General features: G+C 38.4%; 2 protein-coding genes across 6 annotated transcripts in view; one reads left to right on the plus strand and one right to left on the minus strand.

Annotated features, from left to right (window-relative positions):
- On the plus strand, positions 1-26,022 carry CENPO (centromere protein O). 5 transcript variants are annotated; one of them, XM_087717455.1, is made up of 8 exons: positions 1-138; positions 790-916; positions 3,287-3,456; positions 6,212-6,341; positions 7,565-7,824; positions 11,122-11,290; positions 13,381-13,570; positions 19,492-19,777. In XM_087717455.1, exons 2-7 carry the CDS (start codon positions 886-888, stop codon positions 13,557-13,559), a joined length of 939 nt encoding a protein of 312 aa, XP_087573581.1. In that variant the 5' UTR covers positions 1-138; positions 790-885; the 3' UTR covers positions 13,560-13,570; positions 19,492-19,777. The 5 variants fall into 5 exon arrangements, with proteins under 5 accessions (XP_087573581.1, XP_087573582.1, XP_087573580.1 ...); XM_087717456.1 differs by lacking the exon at positions 19,492-19,777 and adding an exon at positions 25,731-26,022 and having other exon boundaries at positions 9-153; XM_087717454.1 differs by having other exon boundaries at positions 9-153.
- The window catches only part of ADCY3 (adenylate cyclase 3), an 82,412-nt gene continuing 75,210 nt past the window's right edge, over positions 18,992-26,193 (minus strand). Inside the window, exons 16-21 of the mRNA XM_014073984.2 lie at positions 26,017-26,175; positions 25,436-25,582; positions 24,118-24,234; positions 22,404-22,530; positions 21,435-21,559; positions 18,992-20,098 (exon numbers count right to left, since the gene is read on the minus strand). Coding sequence (XP_013929459.1) covers positions 19,916-20,098; positions 21,435-21,559; positions 22,404-22,530; positions 24,118-24,234; positions 25,436-25,582; positions 26,017-26,175 — 858 coding nt within the window. The 3' untranslated portion in view covers positions 18,992-19,915. The remainder of the gene's footprint in view (positions 20,099-21,434; positions 21,560-22,403; positions 22,531-24,117; positions 24,235-25,435; positions 25,583-26,016; positions 26,176-26,193) is intronic.

Below are 26,193 nucleotides of genomic sequence, written 5' to 3' on the forward strand. Positions count from 1 at the left end.
TGAAAACTCACTGGCGAGTCATTTCGGGGAGAAGGAAAAGTCTCGGTCCGATGACGTACTTCCGAGTGCGGTGTGTCGTTGCTAGGCGGGAGTTTTGAATCCATCTGAGAGGCGAGCCTTCGGTCCATTGCTGAAGCAGTGAGTTTTTAGTAGGTCCGTTAGGCAAGTAGGCTTACCTCATGAATTTCTCCCCCGTGAGGGACAGATCAGAGCCCAGGCTCGCCAGTCCGGTCCGGTCGTCTCAGCAGCTTCAAAAGGAGACACAGAAACCATAGCGAAGTGGTGGTGGGAATAGCATACATTCATTCGCCACAACATTTCCGAAAATAATTTTCAGGCTCCCTGGCTTTGGAGATTGCTCTACTTTCGCAATTCTGGTGTCGCCGCCAAGTTCCTTGTCTGCTGCCTTTCCCTCAAATGAGGTGCTTGAACTAGGAATTAAAATTAGTATAACATATATAGTGAGAAACAGCCAGACAGGCGAGCGTGTTGACTCCTGAATTGAACTGTGATGCCGGTTATTCTCAACCATTAATTCTTCTGGCTAAGGATGGTGGGGATTATAATGCAGTGCATTAGGATGGCAGTGGGGGAAATTGACTTATGTGGATATATTGGTCCTTAAAAAAAGAATAGGCGCCGACTGAGCTAGGTAGTAAACCATGTAAACCAACCTCACTGTTTAAACCATGGATATATATTTTTTCTGAAAATGATTAATTCTCTTCCAGAATTCAAACTTTCATCATTGACATTAATTAAGCCATTCTTTCTGTTAAAATTCTGCAGGAACCTGAGGAAGTTGTCCCCCTTCTAGAACCAGAGAAGAAAATCTTGTGGGATTATTATTATTTTGGCTTTTTTAAAGAAATTGAAATTAAAAAAATGGGTGAAATTGCCATTTCCTTTTCAAATGGTAAGTTAACACTCTGTTCTAGTTTAAAATGTATAAAGGAAATGAGATGGAACCCCCCCCCCCCTTGTATAAAGTGCTGCTTATCAGAATGAAAGATCAAACTATTGGTAATGCTATAGTCTCGTAATTTATATTGAGCAATTAGAAAGCCAATGTAGCTGATTCTTTACTCCGGTTAGCTAAAAAAATTCTGAACATTTAGGTAATTATCTAATTATAATTTGGTCTTAAGTTAATGTGTACTGCCCGTCTAACATCTAGAATTATAACTTGTTCTAAATCCCAAACAGATAATTGACATTAAAAAGCATCACAAACAACATCAAGACAAGACACAAATAAGTTCAATAATTTTAATATAGTTTATAAAAAATATTTCATTTATGAAATATTCATCTGCTTATTGCTTTGAGTTGTGCACTACTTTAGAAGTTTTCAGAAAATTTAAATATATATATATATTTAAATTATATAAATATATACATAATTACATATAATATATTTGAAACAGTGAATGAATTCCATAAAGGCAGTTAAATAAGTTTTATAAAACTTTCATGAGAAGTGGATAACTTTTGCCTGTCATCTGAGAGATCAAAAGAAGACTACCATGTTAATATTTTTAGCAAAAAATCACATGTGAGCATCATTACAGAAAAAGCTCTTTCTCTATGGAGCATCCAGTGAAGTACCATTGAAGATTGTAATAATACTTTTTGTTCCTAATATTGGATGGCTTAGAACAAGGCTATCAAACTTCCAGCCCACAGGCTGGATGCGTCATGCGCTGGCCGTGCTGTTAAGGAATTGTTAAGGAAACTCATAAAAGATATATATCCTATTTGCCTCTTACAGTGACTAGAAAGCTTATTGGGCAGGGGCACTCCTCTTACATAATGTAATTAAGCTGAAGGCATAATAGTGTATAGGGTAGTGGTATCGAGTGAAGAAAAGTAGTTTTGTTGTTAGCTTACGAGTCAAGTTTTGATTTGGAATGGTTCTTCCTCCAGAAGCTTTTTCTGTTACCCAAGCTTTCCAGAGAACATTTGTGTATTTGTCTGAAATGGTATAGGACAGTGATGGCGAACCTTTTTTGGCTCATGTACCATAAGCGGGGGAAGCGCAGGGGGATCGTGCGTGGGCGTAACACAGATATTATGCATTGTGCAACATCACACACATGCGTGCATGACAGACCTCCCCCCCCCCCATTTTTTGCATGCTTTTTCGCCCTCCCCAGGCTCCAAAGGCTTTATAGGAGCCTGGGAAGGGTGAAAACAACCTCCCCCCCAGGCCTTCTGGAGGCTTCAGGAGCTTCCCTCAAGTCACTTCCGGTTTGCTCATAGGGCCATTTTTAGTCCTCCGGAGCTTTCAGGGACTTTCAGGAGGCCGTTCCCGAATTTCTGGTTTGCCTGTAGGGCTGTTTTTTTTGCGCTCCGGAGGCTTCAGGGAAGCTCCTGAAGCCTCCAGAGGGCATCCTGGGGGGGGGGGGGGGAGGCTGTTTTTGCCCTCCCCAGGCTCCTATAAAGCCTCTGGAGCCTGGGGAGGGTAGAAAATAGCTTTCAAAAAGGCTGAACTCAGCTGGCCAGCTGACAGGGCAACGCCTCGCGTGCCCTGACAAATAGCTCCATTTTCCACAGGTTCACAATCCTGGGTATAGGGCTTTCTGCCTGAGCAGGGGGTTGGACTAGAAGACTTCCAAGGTCCCTTCCAATTTTGCTTTTATGTTATTCTGGAGTGAATAGCAGGAAGATGAAAGGATAGGAAACTTTTCTTCTGTGAACCATTCTTAGGCTTATTGTAAGCTTGAAGCCAAGGTATGGAATGATACCTTTAATCTTAATAAAAATTCCTCCTGGGGAAATACCTTGTTTATAATCAGCAAATAAGAATGTATATATGGAAGATTTTCCCTAAATTTAGATATTTGATTGACCGAAGGTTTTCCTCTTGCAGGTGTATCCCTCATTATTGTACACTATATTAAGTGTTGTAAAGAATAAAGTGGTTATTGTAAGAATATGTCTTGGATCAGATTTTGCATTTCAGATCACTATATTGACAATGTTCAAAGCTGTGTCTCCATTGTATTCTTTATGGTTTGGCTGATTATCTCGTAGTTCTCAGATAATTAGCAAGCTCCTCTGCACACAGATAATACACACTTAAATCTTTTTAAAAAATCAAGAAATAATTTATTGAATTAATTGAAAATGATAGAATTCTGACCACATATTTATTTGTTTATACAGTTTCTATAGCCACTCATCTCAATGACTAGGCCGCTTTATTTCAGTCTGTTAAGGTGATTAGGTATACTTTTAATATTAAAATTGTGGGGGTTTTTTTGCCTGCACATATTCTTTGCAGGTACATTATCTCATTTGGAAAAGTTGGAGGCTTCTGCCCGCAATGTAGTACTGAAACAAGAGAAAATAAGGGAGCATGAGGAGAAGATATTGAAGATGAAAATGAAGATCCAGGACCTGAGAAGCCAAAGAGATGAGTTAAAAACCAAACTAAATGTTTGTCAATCACGGGTGAGTGTGAAGTATAGGTTGACATAAAGACAACATGGGCTGGATTCTTTTCTAAGGGCTGGCAGAATGTAAATCATGAAGCTGAGTTACTAAGCAAAGTTTTGCCTAAAAGGATAAACTTATACTACATAACTTGAACTTTAACTGAAGTCAAAACAGCTTTTAAATGATCTAAAGCACCAAGGAAAATGAGCACATATAAAACAATTTTCTAAACATTTCTAGTCTGATAAGTTAGCTCCAATAAAGGTGAATATTTGATAATTCAGTTTTATTAATCAATTTCTGTAAAAGAGATGGGTGTAGGTATTGTTTCTATAAATGCATTATTTCTTGAGGCATTGTGATCTCTGTTTCTGACTTGCAATTCTTACATTGTATTAATGTGGTATCCTTATCTATCAGTAAATGTGTTTTGCTTAATGCAATACAATAGAATTCTTTATTGGCCAAGTGTGATTGGACACGCAAGGAATTTGTCTTTGGTGCATATGCTCTCAGTGTACATAAAAAGAAAAAAAATACATTCATCAAGTGTAGGAATAGAGGAAAGGTTACATAAAGACATGCGCAGCAACCTGCCATGATCTCAGTGGCTGTTTACCTCTTAACCTATGAGCTCACCTAATTAGCTTCACCAGGCACTACCAGGAACTATTGCGTGATGTGAGATTCTACCCTGGGTGGGATGTTCTTAGAGATTGACAAGGAGAATGTGCCAATTATAATCCTGTTGCTATATGCTCATTGCTTTGCTTGTAAAAACTGTATAAAAAGAATAAACCCTCCGAAGGGAGGGAGGCATTTTGGAATGAACCCTGTGATGTTAGTTCTCTGAATCCACCAATCAAGAATCATAAGATACAACATTTAGTGATAGTCATAAGTTACTTAATAAGCAATCAAATATACTAGGAAACAAATAAAACAATATAAAACATAGAGATACAAGCAACAAGGTTATAGTCATAAGTGGGAAGAGATAGGTAATAGGAAGGATGAGAAGAATAATAGTAATACAGTCTTAGTAAATAGTTTGACAGTGTTGTGGGAATTAGTTGTTTAGCAGAGTGATGGCATGTGGGAAAAACTGTCCTTATGTCTATTTTTTCTGTTGTGCAGTGCTCTGTAGTCTCATTTTGAGGGTAGAAGTTGAAACAATTTATGTCCAGGATGTATGGGGTTTGTAGATATTTTCACAGCTCTCTTTCTGATTTGTGCAGTATACAGGTCCTCAATGCAAGCCAGGTTGGTAGCAATTGTTTTTTTCTGCAGTTCTAATTATCCTTTGAAGTTGCAGAGCCACACCAGACAGTTATAGAGGTGTAGATGACAGACTCAATAATTCCTCTGTAGAACAGAATCAGCAGCTCCTTGGGCAGTTTGAGCTTTCTGAGTTGGCACAGAAAGAACATTCTTTGTTGTGCTTTTTTGATAATGTTTTTGATGTTAGGTGTCCAGTCCATTTAAGTCTTGAGATATGATAGAACCTAGAAACTTGAAGGTCTCTACTGTTGATACTGTGTTGTCTAGTATTGTAAGAGGTGGTAGTATAGGAAGGTTTCTCCTAAAATCTACCACCATTTCTACGGTTTTGAGTGTGTTTAGTTCAAGATTGTTCTGGTGGCACCACAAGGCTAGTTGTTCAACCTTCAGTCTGTATGCAGATTCGTCATTGTCTCAAATGAGACCAATCACTGTTGTATCATCTGCAAACTTCAGTACTTTAACAGAGGGATCTTTTGAGATACAGTCATTGGTATATAGAGAGAAGTGGAGAGAACACACATCCTGGTGGGGGCAGGGTGGGACTGTGTTAATCCGATGTGATTTTGTCAAACTTCACCTGCTGCTTCCTGTCTGTTAGGAGGCTTATGATCCATTTACACATGTGGTCAGGTACAGCTAGCTGGTTTAGTTTAGTTAGAATGTCTGGAGTGATGGTATTGAATGCTGAGCTGAAGTCTACAAAGAAGACCCTTGCATAGGTCTTTGAAGATTCAAGATATTGTAGGATGTAGTGCAGAGTCATATTAACAGCATCATCCGTCAATCTATTTGCTCAGTAGGCAAATTGTAAGGGGTCTAACAGTGGATCCTTGATGGTTTTCAGATGGGCCAGCACCAGCCTTTCAAAGGTTTTCATAACTACAGGTGTTAGAGCAGCTTCTCATTTTTATGGTACATTGAACCATAAATAAACAATGTGGTCAGGGTTGTGCAGCATACTAGTGGTAAATTGGGGTAGCTAGTAACTGAGGCAGTGTATCATAATGTGTAATCTTTGTGCTATATTCTCTAAATTCATTGCCCATTAATGCATAAATACATTTGTTGCTACTATTTTATTGCCATTGCTGGATGTCGCCTAGTTATAATTAAAATTGTACCCTTGTGATAAATCCTGGCAAATCAGATAATAAATACAGCTTCTAGATTTAAGTTGTCCAGTGGTTACATTAACCAGATAAAATGGAAATTACACTGCGACTCTCCTGTTTTAGACCAGGAAAACATTGAGCATTGAATTACAATTAATTTACTTGGCTTGTGGTATATGAATTTGTACTTGGCTTGGGAAAAGCTGTACAAAACATTTTTTACTTGCACACAGCCTGTCAAATATTGGAAGGAACGTAGTTCTGAACACATTTTCCTTAACAACTTCCTTTTAGTAGAAGTAATGGATGTTTCTGGGCAATATAGATTTAACAAGTTGTAATCATTGAGCTGTAACTCTCCTGTTCGTTTGTAGTCCACTTCACGCAAGGATGCTATGAAAAATAGTTTGCAAGTTTCTAAGGCGACAACGACAAACCAAGAGGCCATCTTTGGGTGGAAGATAGAGAATGCCAAGGGTCTGCTAGAACTTTTTCGTCTGACAGGTACCTTTGTCACATATTGATAAGATTCTGTCCTTAGACTCGTCAATGCCCTGGCAATATGTTTATCATAGACATTTCTCCTCTTTGCTTTAGTTTAGAACTCATCAGGCTAAGGTCCTAGGTTATTCTCCCTATCTCTGCCCAAAATATATTTGACTAATTTTGTGCAATATTCTTTTCAATAAATAGAGCCGTTTATCAAATATTTTGGACTGGGTCAACAAAAATAAGGCCTAGAACTTTGGGGTAGGCATGAAGCACTAAGAGCCAATTCAATGTAATGGTTTAGGCTAGAAACCAGTAGGTTATTAGTTTGGTGCCTGGGGTAGATACAAAACCAGTTGGGTGACTTGGGCCAGCTCTTTTGTTTCAGCACTAGGATTTAACTGCATACAATTATAAATCTCTTCAAAAAATACTGCCAAGAAAACTGCTTGGACCTGTCTGTGTAGTCACTAACAGTGACTTGAAGGTGCACGCACAGACAATAAACAGGCATTGAGAGAATTTTATAATCATTTGTTAAGGAACTAATGTATAGGAACAGATGGCAATATCTTTAACAGATTAACAGAGTTGGAAGGTACCTTGTAGGTCATCTAGTCTAACCCCCTACCCAAGCAGGAGACTATACACCATTTATGACAGATGACAGTCCCATCTCTTCCTGAAAGCTTCCAGTGATGAAGACAAGCTATTCCATTGGTTGATTGGTCTCATAGTCAGAAAATTTCTCCTATTTATTTATCTACTTGATTTTACATTGAAACTTACCAATGAGATTGGATTAGAACTTGAATGGGAAACTCCCAAGGAAACTTAGCAATAGCAATAGCACTTAGAATTGCATACTGCTTCATAGTGCTTTTATAGTCCTTTCTAAGTGGTTTACAGAGCATATTGACCCCAACAATCTGGGTCCTCATTTTACCCACCTCAGAAGGATGGAAGGCTGAGTCAACCTTGAGCCTGTGAGATTCGAACTGCTGAACTGCAGCTAGCAGTCAGCTGACGTAGCCAGCAGAACTGCACTCTAACCACTGTGCCACCTTGGCTCTTAGGATTGTAGACTAGATTGGGAAGTTGAAAATTATTCTGACTTATACAATATTGTTATGTTGAACTTGAGTGAGGATTTACATTTTATTTAGCAGCAGACAGATACCATACATTACTTTATCAACCCAGCTTTGAAATTCTGGTCTTAAATGCATTTTTTCTAGGCCTAAGTGGAAAATTGACAGAGAAAGGAGCCTCCTTTTGCATCACCACTGCCTTTGAAGGAACTTACCTAGATTCCTATTATTTAGACATCCTTATACAGCAACCACTCCGGATTCAACACCATTCAATCCCAGTTTTCATACCTCTGGAGCAAATAGCTCATGAGCATTTGCAGAAAGATATCAAGTGCTTCCTGTCTGTACTCTCAGATCATCTGAATGCTTATGCTAGGAGGAAATTCCAGGTAGACCAATTACAGGTAAGGGGGTAAATGGTGTCCTTCTGAATATGGGTGACACAAGGAACATTTTGCTAATAGCATTGTTTTATCTTTTCTCAAAGAAGGGTGCTGGACTGGGTGTAGCTAATACAGTCTTGGAGTTATTCTGCCATGTGGTTACGGCTGCCTTATGTTTAGTGAGCAGGTGGTAATAACCATATTTTAAACTGGACAAGGGCAGAAGACCCAAGCAAATAAGATGGATTAATTTGAACCAGTGATTTTGTAAATAAAAAGAGGCCAATTTAAATAACTGAAATAAGGATTCTTAGCTAATCATATACATATTTATGAATTATGAAGTTGTAATCTTGAACAATTATAATTTTGCTCTTGTTTAAAACTAGCAAATTAATACCATAAATATTTTATTAAAAGGTCTGCATAAAAAGATATGCAACAATAACTTGTTTCATAGCCTTAGAAAAAGTAGTAATCCATCTGTTCAATATCAGAAGTGGCCTCACAGGAATTCTGTTTGGCATTTTGAGAACTGTCTTAGTGAATTTTGCAAGGTTAAATTTTAATCTCCTGTTATTTAGCATTCTCTAAAGACCTAAAGTAAATCATGTATAAAGTTGAAATTACCACTATGTACCTGCTTTGTCTTGAGAACCTCTGATGGTTACAAAAAGCTGGTTGTAGTAGAACACCTAAAACAATTTGGCCTCAGCTAATAAACAAGTTGCATCCGTTCCAGGAAGAAATGACTGTTTCAGTGATGTTAATGCTGGTAATCTCAATATTGAATTTCTGCAGCATACTTTTGGGGAGTAATTGAAATTGGTCTGGAAACTGCAAATAACCTAAAATACCATAATACTATGGGTTAATAATGTTTTCAGGAACTTTCACAACATATATTGAAGCAGCTGATTGTTAGTTGCTTTTGAGAGTCAATTCCAAGTTCTATGTGACATGTAAAAATTTGCATAGCTTTGGTCCAGATTACTTACAGGGGCACCTATACCTATAGAGTCTGTCTTAATTCTTCAATAGTAAAAATAACAGTGTATCTTTTTGAATATGGGAATGAGATGACATATGGAATTGTCACTACAAATATGTAACTGCACTTTCTGGATCATCTTCAAGCACTGTTTTATTAAGAGCATTTTGGAAAAATCCAGACTCACATATGCATCATTAATGTCAGAGAGAGAGTGAGAGAGAGTTTAAGTTCCCTAAATTGCATTTTTATCTCAGCCCTTTAAATAGGAAGCTGATAAGTCAAGATTTTTAGTGAGAAAATATTTAACTATCATAAATTTATAGCATTATTTGGGAAGAGGTAGAGTCATTTTCTGTTGGATTGATTTAATGGACCTTACTATAATTAATAACCTAAAATAAAATTTAAATTAGAAAAAATAATATAAAAATTAATAAAATAATTTAAGTTGGAAAAGCTACTAGAATGGCCTACAACTGCTGCTAAATCTAGTCTCCAATTTTTAAAATGTAGTGCCTTAGCTTTGTACAAACCTTTTTGAAAATATACTGTCCAGCCTCCCAGAGTTGTGGGTGTTCCATTACTGGAGATTTTCAAGAAAAGACTGGGAAACCATTTGTCTGGGATGGTACAAGTTCTCCTGTATTGAGCAAGAGATTGGACTAGAAGACATCCAATGTCCTTTCCAGCCCTAGGAGTCTGTATGCTTTTTGTAAAGTTTTGAGCTGCAGTTATGTAAAATGACCACTGGGTGGACTTCAGCATAGCAGCATCTTGGTCTAGATACTAAAATAATAGTTATAATTCAATCCTTGCAACAACAACAAAAAGGATGAATTGTACACTAGATTAGATTCATATGATTTAATGTATGTGTATTTCTTTCTTTCTTTTTTTTAAATGTCCCTCTGCCATAAATAGGCCAAAAGATGAGAGGACAACATACTTCTGACACTTGAGGTGTTTATTTCAAATTGCACATTAAAATGAAGATGATAGTCAAGGGAAAGCAAATCGTATATGAAGAACAATAAGCCTAAAAATGCAGTAATGTAGCAAGATGCAGTGAAAATAATGCTTGTATTTTGAGAAATATTTTGACTGAAAAACTATATTCTTAGCATATCTATTAGATGTGCATTTCTGACTACTTAGCTACTGAGGTGGCTATAGAAATGAAAATACCAAAGGGAAAGATTGAGCAACGTTTGAGAAGGAATGGAAAAATGAAAACCTAGCAATGACTCAAAATCCGAAATTGAAAACCCCTCATAAGACAAACAATTTAGGAAATTTCAGGAAGGGAGGGGGGAGAAAGAGAGAGAAAAGGAGTGGTTTTTGTTCAAATGACCAGCAGTGTGAGAACTTCTGGGAGAATTTGTTCTGATAAAAGAGAATATTTGTAATTCAGTGAGAACTGAAGTGAGATCCTTGGTGCTCTCTAAGCTTGGTGGGCTTTTTTGCAGATGTTACATCACGTAACACCAAGCTCCAAAAAGTACCAAGGACCCCAAAAGAACTCGTTCTGATTATGCCAAATCATAAGAGATTTTAATCTGTTTTCTAGAAAACTCACTGCATTGAAAAAAAAATTAAAATCCTTTTTAGTGTGACTGCTTTTTCTTCTTCAAAGTCTGAGAAGATGAGTAAAATAAAGTTGGTTCTTGTGCTCAGCAGAAAGAGGTTGTCCAAGTGATTAACCTAAACAAAAGGCTAAATAAAAAGTTTTGATTTGGCAACATCAGAAAGTGATCTTGGAATTACGGGGTTTTAAGATACACAAAATGTATTCTTTGTTTCAAGTTCAACATCAGAATTTTTTTTTAAAATGCATGTACATAAGTTATGCCTATGTAATTATATATGTACAGCAAGTGTATAACTCACCCCAAAGGTTTTCATATTTTTTCGCTGCAAAACCTGTTTTTTAAATAAAAGAATCCACTTACTAAAAATTGGTGGGGCTTCTGAATAAGGGTCTGCAAGGCTCACCCTTTTCATTGAACCTTAGTAATCAAGGGGGGAAAGCAACATAAGCGTTATTCTCCATAGTGAGTGGAGGAGTATCCAGGATGTGTTGACCTTGTCCTCTCTTACAAAGGGCTGAAGAAGCACACATCTTAACAATAACCAGTATTTCAAATTGTAGTCCAAGTTCTTTAAAACCTTTCTGGAAATCTGTAGTCAGTCTGGATTTAAAATAATACAAAGTTTCATAAAAATCTCCATTTCAGAAGGCCTTCACACACAAGCCCCCCTCTATACTTTATCTGGGAGAGCACCTGGAAAACGACCTCCAAAAAATGATTATTACTTCCTTGCAGGAACGTTTTGCTGTTTTTCTTGAAGGATGCATGAAAGGAAATTCCTTGTACAATCAGTTGGAATTTAACTATCGTATCACAGAAGATGGAAGTTTTCCATTTACAGCAAAGATCATATATGAAAATGCGACGAATGCCCTCCCAACCAAGGTCACTGTTGTATGTAAAGGTGAGAAGTAATGAGTGGTATTTGATAAAGGAAGAGATTATTAAAGTGAAGAATCATTTGAGTTCACCTCAATTCTTAGTGACTTACACATCAACCTTATGAACTCTCAAGTTACCCCTTTCCTTTATGTATTCAAATGGACAGTGATTAATATACAGAGTGTGTTTGTGTGGGGGGGGGGCATATATATATGTGTATATGTATATAGCATGTGTATATGTGTGTTATGTATGTGTTTGGGTGGATATACACTTTGTCTTGAGGGCAAGCAACATACTTTCATTTTTAATGTGGGCTGGTGTGCTCATAGTAAAAATGGCATTAAAGTTACCTAATATGAGACTTATAGTTACAAGCAGATCAGAAGCAATGGTTAATGGGAAATGCAGTAGCCTGTTTATTGGTTGATAAGAGCTGCTGCAAGCCATGAGCCATACACTGGATCCCACTAGCAGATCCACACTGCTATATTTTTTTAACCTATAAACCTTCATATGGTTGGGGGATGTTAACATCACTCCATTGCCATGGACAGATCCTCCTCAACCCAGGAGAGGTCTGTAACTATCCCCCATTGCAAGGAGGTGGGGCCTATTCAATCAGCCCACCCCAGGCAATTGATGGAGCCACTAGGCTTTCAGGGGAGGTTGGAGGTTATTCCTGATGTTCTAACTGCTGAGATCTTGGTCATGGCTTGGAATAAGTGATGACTTGGATCAGACCAGATCACACACGTGTGGACTCTATGGATCCTATGGAGCTTCCAGAGCAGCTCTTAGACTTGTGGCAGTAAAAGCAGCAAAGAATATTATATTCACAGGTAGCCAGCCAGTGCTCCTCATTTTGGGCGACCAGGTCTGTTGTGAGAATTATTCTGGGTATGGATTGGATAAAGTTGCTGGGTTTCGCTCTCAGTTGGACTTTGGCTTGGGAGGTCTTTTTTGTTTGTTTGTTTGTTTATTTATTTATTTTTTGTGTGTGTGTAAATGTGTTTTTTATTTTCCATTTTCATTTTCGTACAGTCATGGCCCCCGGTTGTGCATACTGTGCACAACCGGGGCCATATAACATTAAACAATAAACACAGCCGTTCTTCTTGTCAACAATACCCCCCAAAAATAGAAACCCAATGTACCTCTTCGACCCTCCATACACCCTTTCTTTCGCCCCCCTCCAACTTTCCATCTTCCCTAGCTTGGGAGGTCTTCTGGAGATGCTTGAGGCACATCTTAGCCCAATTACTTGGGAAGAGGTTGAGCCAATCAGCAAAAGTTGACATCCTATCCTTATTTCTTTTTGTATTTCACAGAGTTTAGTCCATTCCTCATTAACTATAATTTGTACCTTTTGTGAAGCATATATTGATTTCAACCGTGTAATGAAATTTCCCCCAATATCCGTATCTTCTAGAATCTTTGAACAGAAATATTTGGTTCAGGTTATCGAATGATTTTTAAGCATATTCTTCTAGAGTTCCCACTTACAAATACATGTCTCTATATGTCTATCAGTTCAAAACTGCCAAGATAAATTCTTATCCCAAATTCTTAAAAATGATCTTGTTTTCAACAAATTTCATCCCTTGGTTTTATTCTTGATATCAAATAGAATTCCTTCTAATTTTGCAATATGTGATCCAGTCCTTTACAGTGGACATGTACTTAATTCAAAAATTACAGATGTATTAGCGGTACCTAATTAGAGGGACAGTAGAAGCTCTGGTCACGAACACTTCTGACCACGACCAAATCAGATTCCAACCAAAAAATGCACATTTTTTTTCTTTCCACGGCCAATTTCCCCTTCCACGCCTTTTTTTTGGGGGGGGGGTAAGCGCCAAATTTCCAAAATTAGGTTCGGGTCACGACCAAATCTGTTTGCGGCCAAAGTTATGGAACAAATTATGGTCGTGACCAGAGATTCTACTGTACTTATTTTGTTTCAGTATATCACTTATTTTCTGCTGTGGAGGTTCAAAGACTTTAACTGGGGGGGGGGGGAATCATCTACCACACAGAAATAATAGAACTGGAATGAAATGAATGCAAAAATGTTCATACTGCAATTTCTTGTCTTCTTTTTTCCTTCAGCAAAAGATGCACCAAAGTCTGTGGGCGAGATGGCAGCAGCTCATTTGCCTTTGTTCTATGAGAAGCCTCTTCAAGATGTCTTTATTTCTATCACAGCCTCAGTTGACAATCTGAACCAGTCTATTGCAGCCGCATCATCTTCCTATTCTGGTGCTCCCTCTGAGGTTGCTGCATTGTAAATTCCACTAAGGTAGGAAGATGAAGAGGGATCTCACAGTAACTGAGATGGTTCTTACCCAGAAATATATAGTATCAATGAAGGGTTGTTTAGTTTATTTCAGTTAAAAATAAAAATAAACTACTTTAGAATGCTGAAATGATATTAGCAACCTGAAGGATGATAGAGCACGTTCCAGTAAAAACCCGGCAGATAATGTCCTGTAGTTGAGTCTTTTTTCAAGTAAATACAAGATAGATTGGTCACATTTTCATTTTTAGTTTACATGTTGTAGTCTCTGCAGTATTTACTACCTTCCTATGGAAATGTAGCCCATTTCCTTTTCCCATGAAAGGGACCAGAAACTTGTCCTTGTGGCAGTACTTACCTTATAACTATCTGCTTTGCTTAGTTTTGATGTTGGAATTCTGATTCTGCAGATTTCAATGGTAAGAAAGCAGTTTCTTGTATGTTTTATTAGATAATAGCAATAGCACTTAGACTTATATATCGCTTTACAGCTGTCTGTAAGCAATTTACAGAGTCAGCATGTTGCCCCCAACAATCTGAGTCCTCATTTTACCCACCTTGGAAGGATGGAAGGCCGAGTCAGCCTTGAGCCAGTCAGGATCGAACTGTCAATCAGAAGAATTAGCCTGCAATGCTGCATTCTGATCACTGCACCATCACGGCTCTAATTTGCATGTCACCTCTTTAATAGCTGTCTGATCCAGAAGCAATTAGGCCTTTCCAGGGGATATTTAATCCAGGTAGCCCTTGATTTACAACAGTTCATTTAGTGACTGTTCAAAGTTATTACGTCACTGAAAAAAGTGACTGATGACTGTTTTTCATACTTACAACCATTACAGCCATGGCCATGTGATCACAATTTGGATGCTTGGCAACTGGTACATATTTATGACGGTTGCCATGTCCCTGGATCATGTGATCACCTTTTGGGACCTTCCGACAAGTTAAGTCCAAGGGGAAATCCAGATTCACATAAAAAACATATTACTAACTTAACCACTGCAATGATTCCCTTAACAACTGTGGCAAGAAAAGTCTTTAAATGGGTCAAAATTCACTTACAACTGTTTCCCGAAATTTTGAGTTCAACTCTGGTAAGTTGAGGACTCTCTGTGTAGGCTTTGTGTTTGTTAAATGAGTTTGTTGTAATATATTTGTATATTCAAAGACAAATGACATACAGGGAGTCTCAACTTACAACCCTTCGTTCAGTGACCATTTGGAATTACAATAACATGGGAAAAAGTGATTTATGGCCAGTTTTCACCCTTAACGACCATTGCAGCATCTCCATAATCACGTGATCAAAATTCAAGTACGTAGCAACTGGCATGTATTTATGACATTTGCACTAGCCCAGAATCATCATTTGTATCCTTCCCGGCCAGTTTCTGACAAGCAAAGTCAACGGAGGAAGCCATTCCCTTAACAACTGTAGTGATTGGCTTACCAACGGTGGCCAAAGGTCACTTAACAACTACATTGGTTAGCAATGGAAATTTTAGGCTCAGTTGTGATTGTATGTCCAGGACTACCTATACAGGTACAGCAAGTATAATGAAAGCAAAGTTAACTTAAATGATCATAGGGAAATAGATGGACTAGGGACTTTGAAATAAGGCCAAGGACTGCAAGATAGCCAGTCTCTTTTGCATCCTGTCCCACCCAAGGCCCTTAGTGGTATGAATAAATTAGGTAATTCTGCTCACCTTATGATGACTTTTGCTCTCTAGCATGAACACCCATATATTTTTAAAAACATTGTCTTAAATTTTTAAAACTGTAGATATAATAATATTCAAAGACCTTCATTTTCTGGCTTGTCCTGCTTCCATCACAACTCTCCTTACTTAATTCTGGCCAAGCTCTGCAAAGGTGCATAGGACAGCACATGTAACTTACCTGCGTGAAAGGAGAAATTATATGTGGAATTATATACGTATCTGATTTAGTAAGATTATCTGTGTGGATTAAGATTTTGTATATTTGACTTCCGTCTGACGTCACGGCTCCCACGCTGAGTTCTCCCTGTTGGAGGGCTCCGAAAGGAGCTAAATCCACCCTGTAGGGATGTTGAAGAAAAGAGGGGGCCCTGCAAGCCACAGAGAGCAGCAACTCTCCTGCTCTCCCTCTCATCCACAACGAGAAGAAGCAGCCACCATGGCTGCCATAAAGCTGGGACAGCCAAGGCAACAAGATTTAGATCCTAACTTTAAAAGAAAAAAAAAACAAAATAAGAAAGAGGAAAATCCAGGAAAAGAGACTCTTAGAACTATTTCTTAAAGCGGCAAACAACCAAGGAGAGAAAAATCCTAGACCCGAAAGAAAGGAATCAAGGGGAGAAAAGCTAAAGACTTTTTAAAACATAGAAAATTGGATTTTTAAATTGGGCAGGCGGTGTTTTGGAAAGGCATTTTAAAATGTTGGAACTACTTGAATCTACTTGATTTTACCTGAATAGCTGATTTTGCTTCCATAAATTAAACTAAATTTGGATCAATCATTTTATCAGACTTGAAACAATACTGAAATCTAAACTGAGGGCGCCATCTACTGGTGAATGGAAAATATACCATACCTCTAAAAGTCTAGGAACTCCTGATATGAGAAATAAATAACATTCATCTGGAGGTTTGTGGTGATACTTTTTATATACTGTTCTATAACTATCTAATTTATGACTACTGGAGACTATATTGTGAGAATAAGAAGACTCTTAAGTAAAGTGACTTTTTATTGTGGAAGCTGCCTAGACTACTTAAATGGAACTGATTGATAATCCTGAGATGTAAAGAACTATGGTGATTGAACTTTCTGAGGAGCAACATTGGACTTGAATATATTGTTTTTGGACTTGAGTAAAAGTGGGACTTATTAAAATAAGACAAGATGCTCCCTCAGGGAGAAATGAGTGAGATTTCAAGAGAAAGGGCGCTGATGTTTAAAAGCATTAGGGGTACTCTGACAAAGAACCACAAAGAACCTAATGCAAGGCAATAGGAAAATAGAAAATATGCTACAATTGATAATGAATGAAGATCAAAAAGTCCAGGAAAGAGAGGAGACAGTAGAAAGATTGGAGGAAAAGATAGAACAGAAAAACCAGGAAACAAAGCAAGAAGATGAGAAGGAGAAGACAATAAAGATCATAATGACTGATGAAATAAATCAAGGGACAAGTACTTTAAGAGATTTAAAAATGGAATTGAATAATTTGGAAGATACTTTTGAAAGGGAGAGAGGGGTTTGGGTGGACACTCTGGAGATCTGGCAGCTTAGGGAGGATAGAGATGGGAGAAATATTCAGACTGAATGGTGAAGACACAGATACTGATAGAGACAAAGATCCAAGAGAGGAGTATGGAAGGCAAGCCAAAAAATGAATAAGAATTGAAGTATTAAAACGGGCCAGAGATGATGAATAGAAATGAATTATTTTCTTTTTTTTTCTAATATTATGATGACCTGATTAAAAACTGAAATAGAGGTAGAAATAAGAAAATACACCTTTAGATAAAGCAATAGTTAGACAGGAAGATTGGAGGTTGAAAGATGATATTATTAGGTATCTTTAAATAATAAGATAACTGGTACTTGAATTGCATAGTGTGACTTTGAACAACCAAATAATGAAGGCCTATGTTTTAATATAAACATGTGTATTAACACAATGTGTATTCTAGTCAGCCAATAATGTTGGCCTGACTAGAAGCTAAAATAGAGGTAGAAATAAGAAATAGGGGGGATATTAGATATAATTTTCATATAATAGAATGTAAGTAATAATTAGATGGAAAGATTAGAGGTTGAAAGATGATATTATTATGTATGTTTAATAATATCGTTGGCATTAAAATGGAACATTGAAATATTGAATAACTACTCTAAAACTATCATGTATATCAATAATAGGATTACATACATTTGACTAATGTAACTACTACTAGTACTACTACTACCATGTTTCCCTGAAAATATGTCCTGAAAATAAGGCCATGCCATATTTTTCAGGTGGGCAAAAATATAAGCCCTCCCCTGAAAATAAGCCCCTTGGACAACCCCTCCCCTCCGGTCAGGCACAGCGCCAGTCACCAACCTAGCGGTATCCCGAAGGCGCCAGGCCGCAGGAACTAGGGAGGCAAAGGTGTTCACATTGCTTGGCGTCTTCAGGATACTGCTAAATTGGTGACTGGCGTTGTGCCCAGCTGGAGAGGGGGGTTGCCGGGTGGCTGCTCTTTTGCGAGTGGGCTCCCAAAGAGTCTGGCACAGCCACAGGGGCACAGCAGCCATGAGGTGACCATGCTCATGAGCAGCCACCCGGCAAATCCCCTTTCCAGCCAGGCACAGTGCCATTCACTGACCTAGAGGTATTCTGAAGACGCCAAGCCGCGGGAGCCGGGGAACAGGCGCTCACGTGGCTTAACGCCGTCGGAATATCTCTAGGTCATTGAATGGCGCTCTGCATGGTTGGAGAGAGGGGTTGCACGAGCGGCTGTTCCGTTCCCAGCTCATGCACCCCCCAGCCTCACCATGCCCTGGCCCAGCTCTCCTTTCCAAACCCCTGAGTTCGGCTGCAGAGTCTTCCGGCAGTGGCCGCTCTGGGAGTACGCTTTATGGTTCTGCCTGCCGGCCCACAAACCGTTCTTCATATTACTATTATTGATGTTTGTATCAAAATGAAGTATACCCAGAGGCCACACTGTTCATGTATTGAGATTGATGTATATTTAAAAATAAAAATCCAGAAAAGCTTTTTTTTTTATAGATATCTGAAAACGCTGCAATTTGGTCCTCTGGCACATTTGTATCAGTCTTTCACTCAAAGATGCCAAAACAGATTATACATTACAGAAGTGAGGAAAGCTGTTCTCAGTCTTGGCTCTGATATCACATTTCCATAAATTAAATATAGATTAAATGGAGAAATGATATAACATTTCCTTTAGATATTCTATATTTGGGCGTGTTTTATTTATTGTGCAATACAACTTCTTAAAAGTCCTAATCTGTACAGTAGTAAATGTAAAAAGCTAACTACTAATCAGGGTTTGTGGTTCTTAAAAGGGCAGCCATCCTTACCATGCAGCCCCTCTCCCATAAGCCTTCCAGCAGCATTTGCTGATTTAGGATTCATCTTTAAGACACAAATCTTCAGTCTTTTGCAATACAAAATGTCCTCTTTGGTTTATGTTTAAATCAGACAAAAATGGTGCATCAACAGACTAGCTATCCTCTCTTGACTTATTATAGTTAAATATTCCAATAGCATAATGGCACTCTTGGACATCACTCTGAAATCAGAAATCATTTTCTTCTACTAAGGTTATTTAGCATTCAACCCAAACATGCACAGTTCCCCTTAAGAGTGAATGACACAACTCCTCCCCCCCTCCCCCCGCAAAAGAAAACAAGAGACAGCAATTTTAAAATCAAACTGAATCTATTTGAGAAACTAAACAAATTACATAATTTTTATTTCAACATAACGATCAGATGAAGGCTTTTAATAAAACAGCCTCGGTTCAGGCTGTATAAATCTCTTCCTTTTAAAGCATCAGCAAAGATGAGGGCAGAAAAAGAAGCAAGGCACCACCTGAAAGAGGCACCTTACTTTCACAATTAAGATGCATTAAAAATATAAAGATATCTGTTCTCATATATATTATCATATATATATATATTTATATTACCATCCATATACTTGAATGATCTCTTTCCCTTTCCCTCTCCAAAATAGAGCATCTTATCACAGTGAAAGGAAAGATTCCACATGTTCTTTTTTTCCTTTCTGCTATGTGCCTGTTTTGAGACAATTATTAACTCCATTTGAACCAAGTGGGCCAGGTGTGAACTTTATGCCGTGTTCCCAGTTCATCTGCCCATTTGTCGTACCCACTCTGAACTTGCATTTATTTTTACAGAGAAGTTTATGCAGAGCTTGGATCAATGGAAAATCAAAACCACTGCACATTTGAACTAAAAAGAGAATGCAATCAAAGTGATCTAGCCAAGCAAGGCTGCAGTGAGAATTCTACTACCTCCAGGCTTGAATGTGCAAGAAGCCACGTGTTTGTGCAAAAGGCAGAGCTCTTCCTATCAAAGCCTCCTTTCTACTGCCCTTTCTATATCAAGAGACAAATGCAAACTGATGGCCAGGGAGCCCCTTTACAAATAATAAATGTTCAAGAAGAAAGGAACAAGCAAAGGGGTGATTTCCTGTAAATCTATCAGTGGTGTTTATATCAATCTCCCATCCAGAGCAGCAAGTGCTGAAAGCAGTTTGTCTTTGGGCATTACAGAGGTATCTGCTTTTTTTCTGCTATCTGCATGTAGGGTGTGAGAATTTCAAGAACTGTCAACCACCTGATGAGGCAAAGTCACACATGAACCATTGATAAAGGAATCTTGCTTCTCACGTCCTTTCATAAAATATGTCAGCAAGTCACCTTTGCCTTTGACAAAAATGTGCCCTCGACGCACAAAGCGGAAGCCATACTCTTTCAAGATAAAGTGAGTTTCCTCCACCACCTAAAAAGGGTGAGAGAATACACAGATATAGTCAAACCGGTTGCAGCTAAGGCTTATCAACCAAATGTTTCTTTTGAGAATGTTTTGGGTTTTGTGTCAATATTTTACCCACCTTTTTAACTGACCCAAAAGAAGTGGACTCCAAAGGCTATGCTATATTGTGGAATGAGGATGTGTCAAGCCTCATCAAAATGAAAATAAATGCAGAAGTAAAATTCTACAGAGATCCATAAATACCATTTCTTTATTGCAGCATAAAACCGGGAAAATGTACTCTACGAATATATGGATCTATTAAGTTATGTTTCATCACTTTGGAAACTCGTTACTTACCTGAAATCACTTCCTGATTTTCAGGAGGGGAGAGTATATGGTCAAAGATTATTAAATTATTAAATACCCTTTCTTTTAGTTGGGTCTTTGTTAAAATGCTGCACAACTGACAGTAACACTCCCATCTACCTTTTGGAGAAACTTGGGAGTTCCTTATATGTTTAACAGCAGTTTCTGATGGTTAATAATGGCAGGCAAGGGTCTGTGGGAAGTCAGTTCCCTCACCATTATAACCAATAGCAATAGCACTTAGCTTTCCAGCCCTCTCTTAAACAGTTTACAGAGTCAGCATATTGCCCGCAACAATCTGGGTCCTCATTTTACCCACCTCGGAAGGATGGAAGACTGAGTCAACCTGGAGCCTGGTGAAATTCAAACTGCCAAACTGCAGGTAGCCGGTAGGCAGCAGAAGTAGCCTGCAGTACTGCACTCTTAACCACTGAGCCACCGCAGCTCTTCCTTATCTCTGAGTTCCCCAATTAAGTAACTTTGCCAATATATTCTGATCACGTTCAATCAGAATGACTAGTGCATTGACTGCGAATTACAATGGTTCATTACATCTGGGTGAGCCCAATTGATTGTCTGCTGCTGTGTCTTAAGAGCAGATTGTAATTAAGCTACCAAGTTCTGCTGGCATTCAGTGTGACTTGAATATAATTCCTTTAAAATGCCCCCAAGTTCATTATCTAATTTACACAGACCTCCCATTTTAATCTGCATTGAGGTGAACTGAGAAATCACTTTAGATAAGTTTCTTGTAACTTTTCAGAGCTTCCTAATATGTAAGAAATAATGAGATTCCATACAATGCTGCTACCATATTGACCCCTACTGTCTCCATCTGTGGCCACAGTTTCTAACTCTTTCTGCCCTTACTACACAGTAGTCATTAAAGCTGGATTTAATGCTGTTTAGAGTCAGAAGTGTCTATAATTACAGTTAACTGCCACCATTTTCAGAAACCTTCCTGTTCCCACTTAGAGCAGAAGAGTATCCCCACCTGTATATTTCCCATGACACCTGTGGACTCCATCCGGCTTGCCACATTCACCGTGTTCCCCCAAATATCATAGTGAGGTTTACGGGCACCAATCACCCCTGCTAGCACTGCTCCTTTATTCATGCCTGTCAGTACATTATAACAAGAGAGAAAGTGAGAAACAAAAGCATCAAGTATTAAACAGTACTTTTAGGTCTGTCGCAGAGCCAGAACAAGATCACAAGTAGGGAAAACTGAAATCCCTGATGGATTTGAACAATAAAATCAGGACATTATTTTTCACAGTACCAAGTCAAATATCTAGATTTGGGAGCCTGAAAGTTAGTACAGTAGCATCCTCCCCACTTCACTGTTGTTCATCAGGTATTACCGTATTTTTTGAACTATAAGACGCACCATGATTTTGAAGAGGCAATTTTTTAAAAAGAAGTTTTTGGACTGCAGGCCTCCCAAACCCTCTGCACACATTGTTTTTTTGCCAAAAAGTGGGGGGGATGTAGAGCTTTGGGAGGCTTGTAGAGTGCTCCTGGGGGGGCACAAATGAGCAAAAACAACTCTTTTTTCATTTTTGTCCTCCCCAGGCCTCAGGAGCACTTTGCAAGCTTCCCAAACCCACTGTACATCCATTTTTATAAAGGGGCAGGGTTTTGGTAGGCCAAAAATGCTGTATTCAGTGTATAAGATGCACCCAGATTTTCACCCTCTTTTGAGGGGGAAAAGTGCATCTTATACTCCGAAAAATACAATAGATCATCAGATATCCCTTTAGAAAGGGAACATCTTGGAACATATGGCTGATAGACTTTTTCTCCCCTTTTTCCTTTAGAGCGTCCATTAAAACTATCCAAACCAACAGCTATTATCTGGTAATACGCCTTGTGTAAGCATTCCCTTTGGAATTATAATGTTCCAATGTAATGTGATTAGTCCCATCTAGCCCATATTTATCACATAGGATACCCCACTTGCCTATTCGCAGCATGAAGTTATTGAAGGACTGATAGTTAATGTTCATCAAGGTCTCTTTCATGGCTAAGGCAAAGTCTGCAAGATCTGCCAAATGTTGCCAGCGCTCCTTTTCTGAAAGATCTTCCTTCTAGGGAGGGCAAAACACCAAAAGGAAAAACCAAAAAAAAAAAAAATCAGAGGAACGCTTCTCCAGTTTTAAATTCTATTTACAAGGTACCTTGAGTAAGTCTAGATTCCAAATCTCTTCTACATGTTAGACTTTGTTAAATGTATACACATATATTAAAACTCATTTCCTAACAACTCACAAGGTTTTTAAGTCCATATTTTTAATTGTTTTCATTTTGTATTAGATTTTTGGTAAGCTGCCTGGAGTCTGTTGAAATGGGCAGTCATAATAAATTCAAACAAGTTATACCTAATTATTAGGTTGTGGTGTCTATAGCCCTTTAGTTGGTTTTCAACATCAGTTCCATTTTTAGATGATTTTGGTTAGGTCTGCAATGAGTTGTTATTCAGAAGTATCTGGAGGGGGCCATGGTGGCTCACATGGTAAGACTCTGGGCCTGCTCACCGCTGAAGTCGGTGGCTTGATTCCTGTGAGTGAACAAACCGCGTACGGACAAGAAAAGAGCCTCCCCCCATTGCCTACCAGCATTCAGATGTCCCGCAGGTAAAGATAACATCGCCCAAAAAAATTCCCTTTCACAGAGGCAGGCAGCTAACTCGGTGATCCCTGTGCCCAGGCAGCTACCTTGGTGATCCCTGTGCCGTATGCTAAATAAATAAATAAGTCTGAAGGGTCACAGGTTCTCTACTCTTAAATTAGAGAGGCAATTAATTCCATATTAATCAAGGCATTACAGAAACTGTGCACAGGTATTGAATTCATCCTTGAGTGACGGGATAGTTCTATCTGTATTGAAGGATATGATAGTCTGCTTTTTCTCAAGGAATCACTGCTGAACTCAATAGTTCTCTATAACTGATCCTGTCATCCATTTCATTTTGGAGAGAAGGTGGTTCAGGTGGCCTTTGAAGCAGTAACTCTTTCCTGTGAGAGTAGTACTGAGGTAGCATTGATTGCAGTTAATAATGATGCATAGTGGCCTGAGATAGGAACCAGGATAGGGAAGATGCACCCATCCTGGCCATTCTTGACTTCTTAACAGCTTTCAATACTTTAGTAATTAATCATGGTATTTGGCAAGAGCAACATATGGGGATAGAGTGCAAAGTATATTTTGAATGAGTTTCCTTCCTTCATGGCCTTTTCCGGTCAGTGTTGGGGCAGATGGAAAGACTTTTCTTTTAATCTTAGGCCCTTACTTTCAGAGAAAGTTCAACATATTCTCTGTTTATCATCTACATAAAGTCTGAAGGAAGTCATCCAATAATAAAGAATTAGGAATCATCAAAACACTGATATTTATCTATACGATCCCTGGTTGCACAATGATGTCTTGATTTTATGACCATTTTTATGACAATCCTAAGGTGAGTCACTGTAGCCATTAAGCAAATACATTCTCTCAAATGTCCAGCTTGGCTGAAAAACAGCAAAAAAGAGGAAACTTGGGAGAAGGGAGTTACAAATTGGGGGACACTGCAATCAACCATAAATATGACCCAGTTGTCAAGCGCCTAAAATGTGATCATGTGACCATGGGTACTTCCACAGTTGTAATTCTTCTGCCTTCCTTTCACTGCTTACCTTAACAGTGTTGTAACCATTGCTGTTGACATCAGGTGTCACACCAGAAGCTGCCATGTATGTACTGCCAATGGTTTTGATTTTAGTGATGCATCGGAACTGGGGATCATCCAGGAGCTGTGAGAGTCAGAGATACCAATAATTATTGCAAGGATCAATAAATCAGTCAGGAAGGTAGATTTGGGGTGCTATGGAGTTGATCAGAAACGCTAAGGACCAATTCTTGATCTTACAATGCAATCTTATACATGTAAACTCTATTAATGTAATGTATACCCACACATTTATACAGGGCTGCAGTTTTCCCTACCATGTGTGCCTCATGTAAAAAATTGCATAGAGATGCTGCCCACCTCACGAAGCACATAATATAAGCAATAACTTGAAAGAAGCATGCTGTCTGTGCATATGCTAGATTTGCATGCTTAAATATTTTAAATTGCCTAGAGCAAACTGACAAAAAATTATCAATGCAGTAAATGAAGATATGTGGCATTGACATTTACTTCCAAGGCTCAGAGGCACAGTTTTTGAATTCACATGAGCTTATCTCCCTTTTTGAAGCGGAAAGGAATTTAGAGGTGAACACTTATGATATAAAGTGATCATTGGCAGGATTAAGACAGATCAATTCCTCTGGTTTCTTGCAATTAATGTGCGCGCAACTGAACATTTCAAAGGAGGGAGCGGACTTTGGCTATCTTTGTTGACAACTGGCCATTGTATGCCTGTTTTAAGCTTAGTAAGCTTTTGGCAAAAAATCCATGTAGATACCTTGACTTGTCAGAAGACTATTAAATATGGCAAATGATTGGTTTAGGAACTGCAATTATCTGTATTATGAGACACTTAACACTATCAGTGTTTTGAACCTGTGCCTCTCTTGCTTTGGATAATGAAATTGTCGTGAGGTTTGAGGACGTGAGGAATTCCTGAAAATGGTACTGGTGCTAAAACAAGCTGATAGTTTAATTACAAAGTTGTTCTTCAACATGGTTTTACTTTTGTGAATCACCTGTAAATTGGTTTAGAGAAAGTCTTTGGCACATAATTTTTTTTTCTTCACACTACCACCAAAGGCAAGATATATATTGATAAACAGTTGTATAATGAAAATATCAAGTTTTACCAATTCATGACAATCAATACAAGGTAGTTTAGATAAAATAAGAGATTTCAATACTGCTATGTGACAAAACTCATAGTTCCTAACACAAGAAGCATATCTCTTCAAGGACAACTCTTAGAATAAGTAATTGATTTTCTTTGGGCCAACTGATCAAGAGGTTATTTTAGCTATTGATTAATGATGACTCACCGCATCAAAATCTGAGATTATTTCATTGAGGAAGCGAAGGCACTCAATCCCACCATTATTTATACTTTCCTCTGTATAGAAGTCGGCAAAGTTGGGGATAGAGGCAAACATAACACCAATTTCATCATAAGACTGACTATACAGCTCCTACACAAAAAGAAAGAGGAGAGGAAATTAAAATAAATAGATAAAAGGTACTTCTGTATTCAGGCATAATTGCTTTCATGTATTCAATTGTGCAATGTAATATTATACTTAATCTCATATAATTTCTACATTGTCTTCTATTTTTTAGTACTGCATTCCCCTGAAGGTGGCAACAGCTAGCAGTGCCTTTATCACCTTTGGTCAATGTGCCAATTGTATGCCTCCCTGGAAGAAAATTATTTTAACGGTGTGATTAACATACTGGTTGTCTCCAGTCTTGGTAATTATATAAGCTACACTCTGGAATATACGGAGTTGCCAACACAGGCTTGATTTAATTCTCATTTCTGACTATCTACCCTTAACAAGCAAAGAAAAAAAAATCCTACTTGCATACTATTTTGCCCATGAACTTCTTGTTTACCAATATGTACCTCATCTCGTTTCTTGGAGCCAAGAAAATGGCGTGCCACATGCTCTGGCAGCATGTTGGTGACAAGAGCCTCATTCCACCGCCGCATCTCATACACACGCTCCTTCTGGTTATGAACATCAATCTTCCATAAGAATAAAACCCTAGCCAACTTTTCTACCTGCAGCAGGGGAGGAAG

This window comes from Thamnophis sirtalis, unplaced genomic scaffold (assembly GCF_051295495.1).
Source record: "Thamnophis sirtalis isolate CommonGarterSnake01/CBP01778 unplaced genomic scaffold, rThaSir2_p1.2 scaffold_6, whole genome shotgun sequence".
Classification (NCBI taxonomy): domain Eukaryota; kingdom Metazoa; phylum Chordata; class Lepidosauria; order Squamata; family Natricidae; genus Thamnophis; species Thamnophis sirtalis.

Coding starts and splice junctions, on each gene's coding strand:
- CENPO (XM_087717455.1), top strand. CDS start 886: ATGGGTGAAATTGCCATTTCCTTTTCAAATG. Junction 917..3,286: donor TGCCATTTCCTTTTCAAATG/GTAAGTTAACAC, acceptor TATTCTTTGCAG/GTACATTATCTCATTTGGAA. Junction 6,342..7,564: donor AGAACTTTTTCGTCTGACAG/GTACCTTTGTCA, acceptor CATTTTTTCTAG/GCCTAAGTGGAAAATTGACA.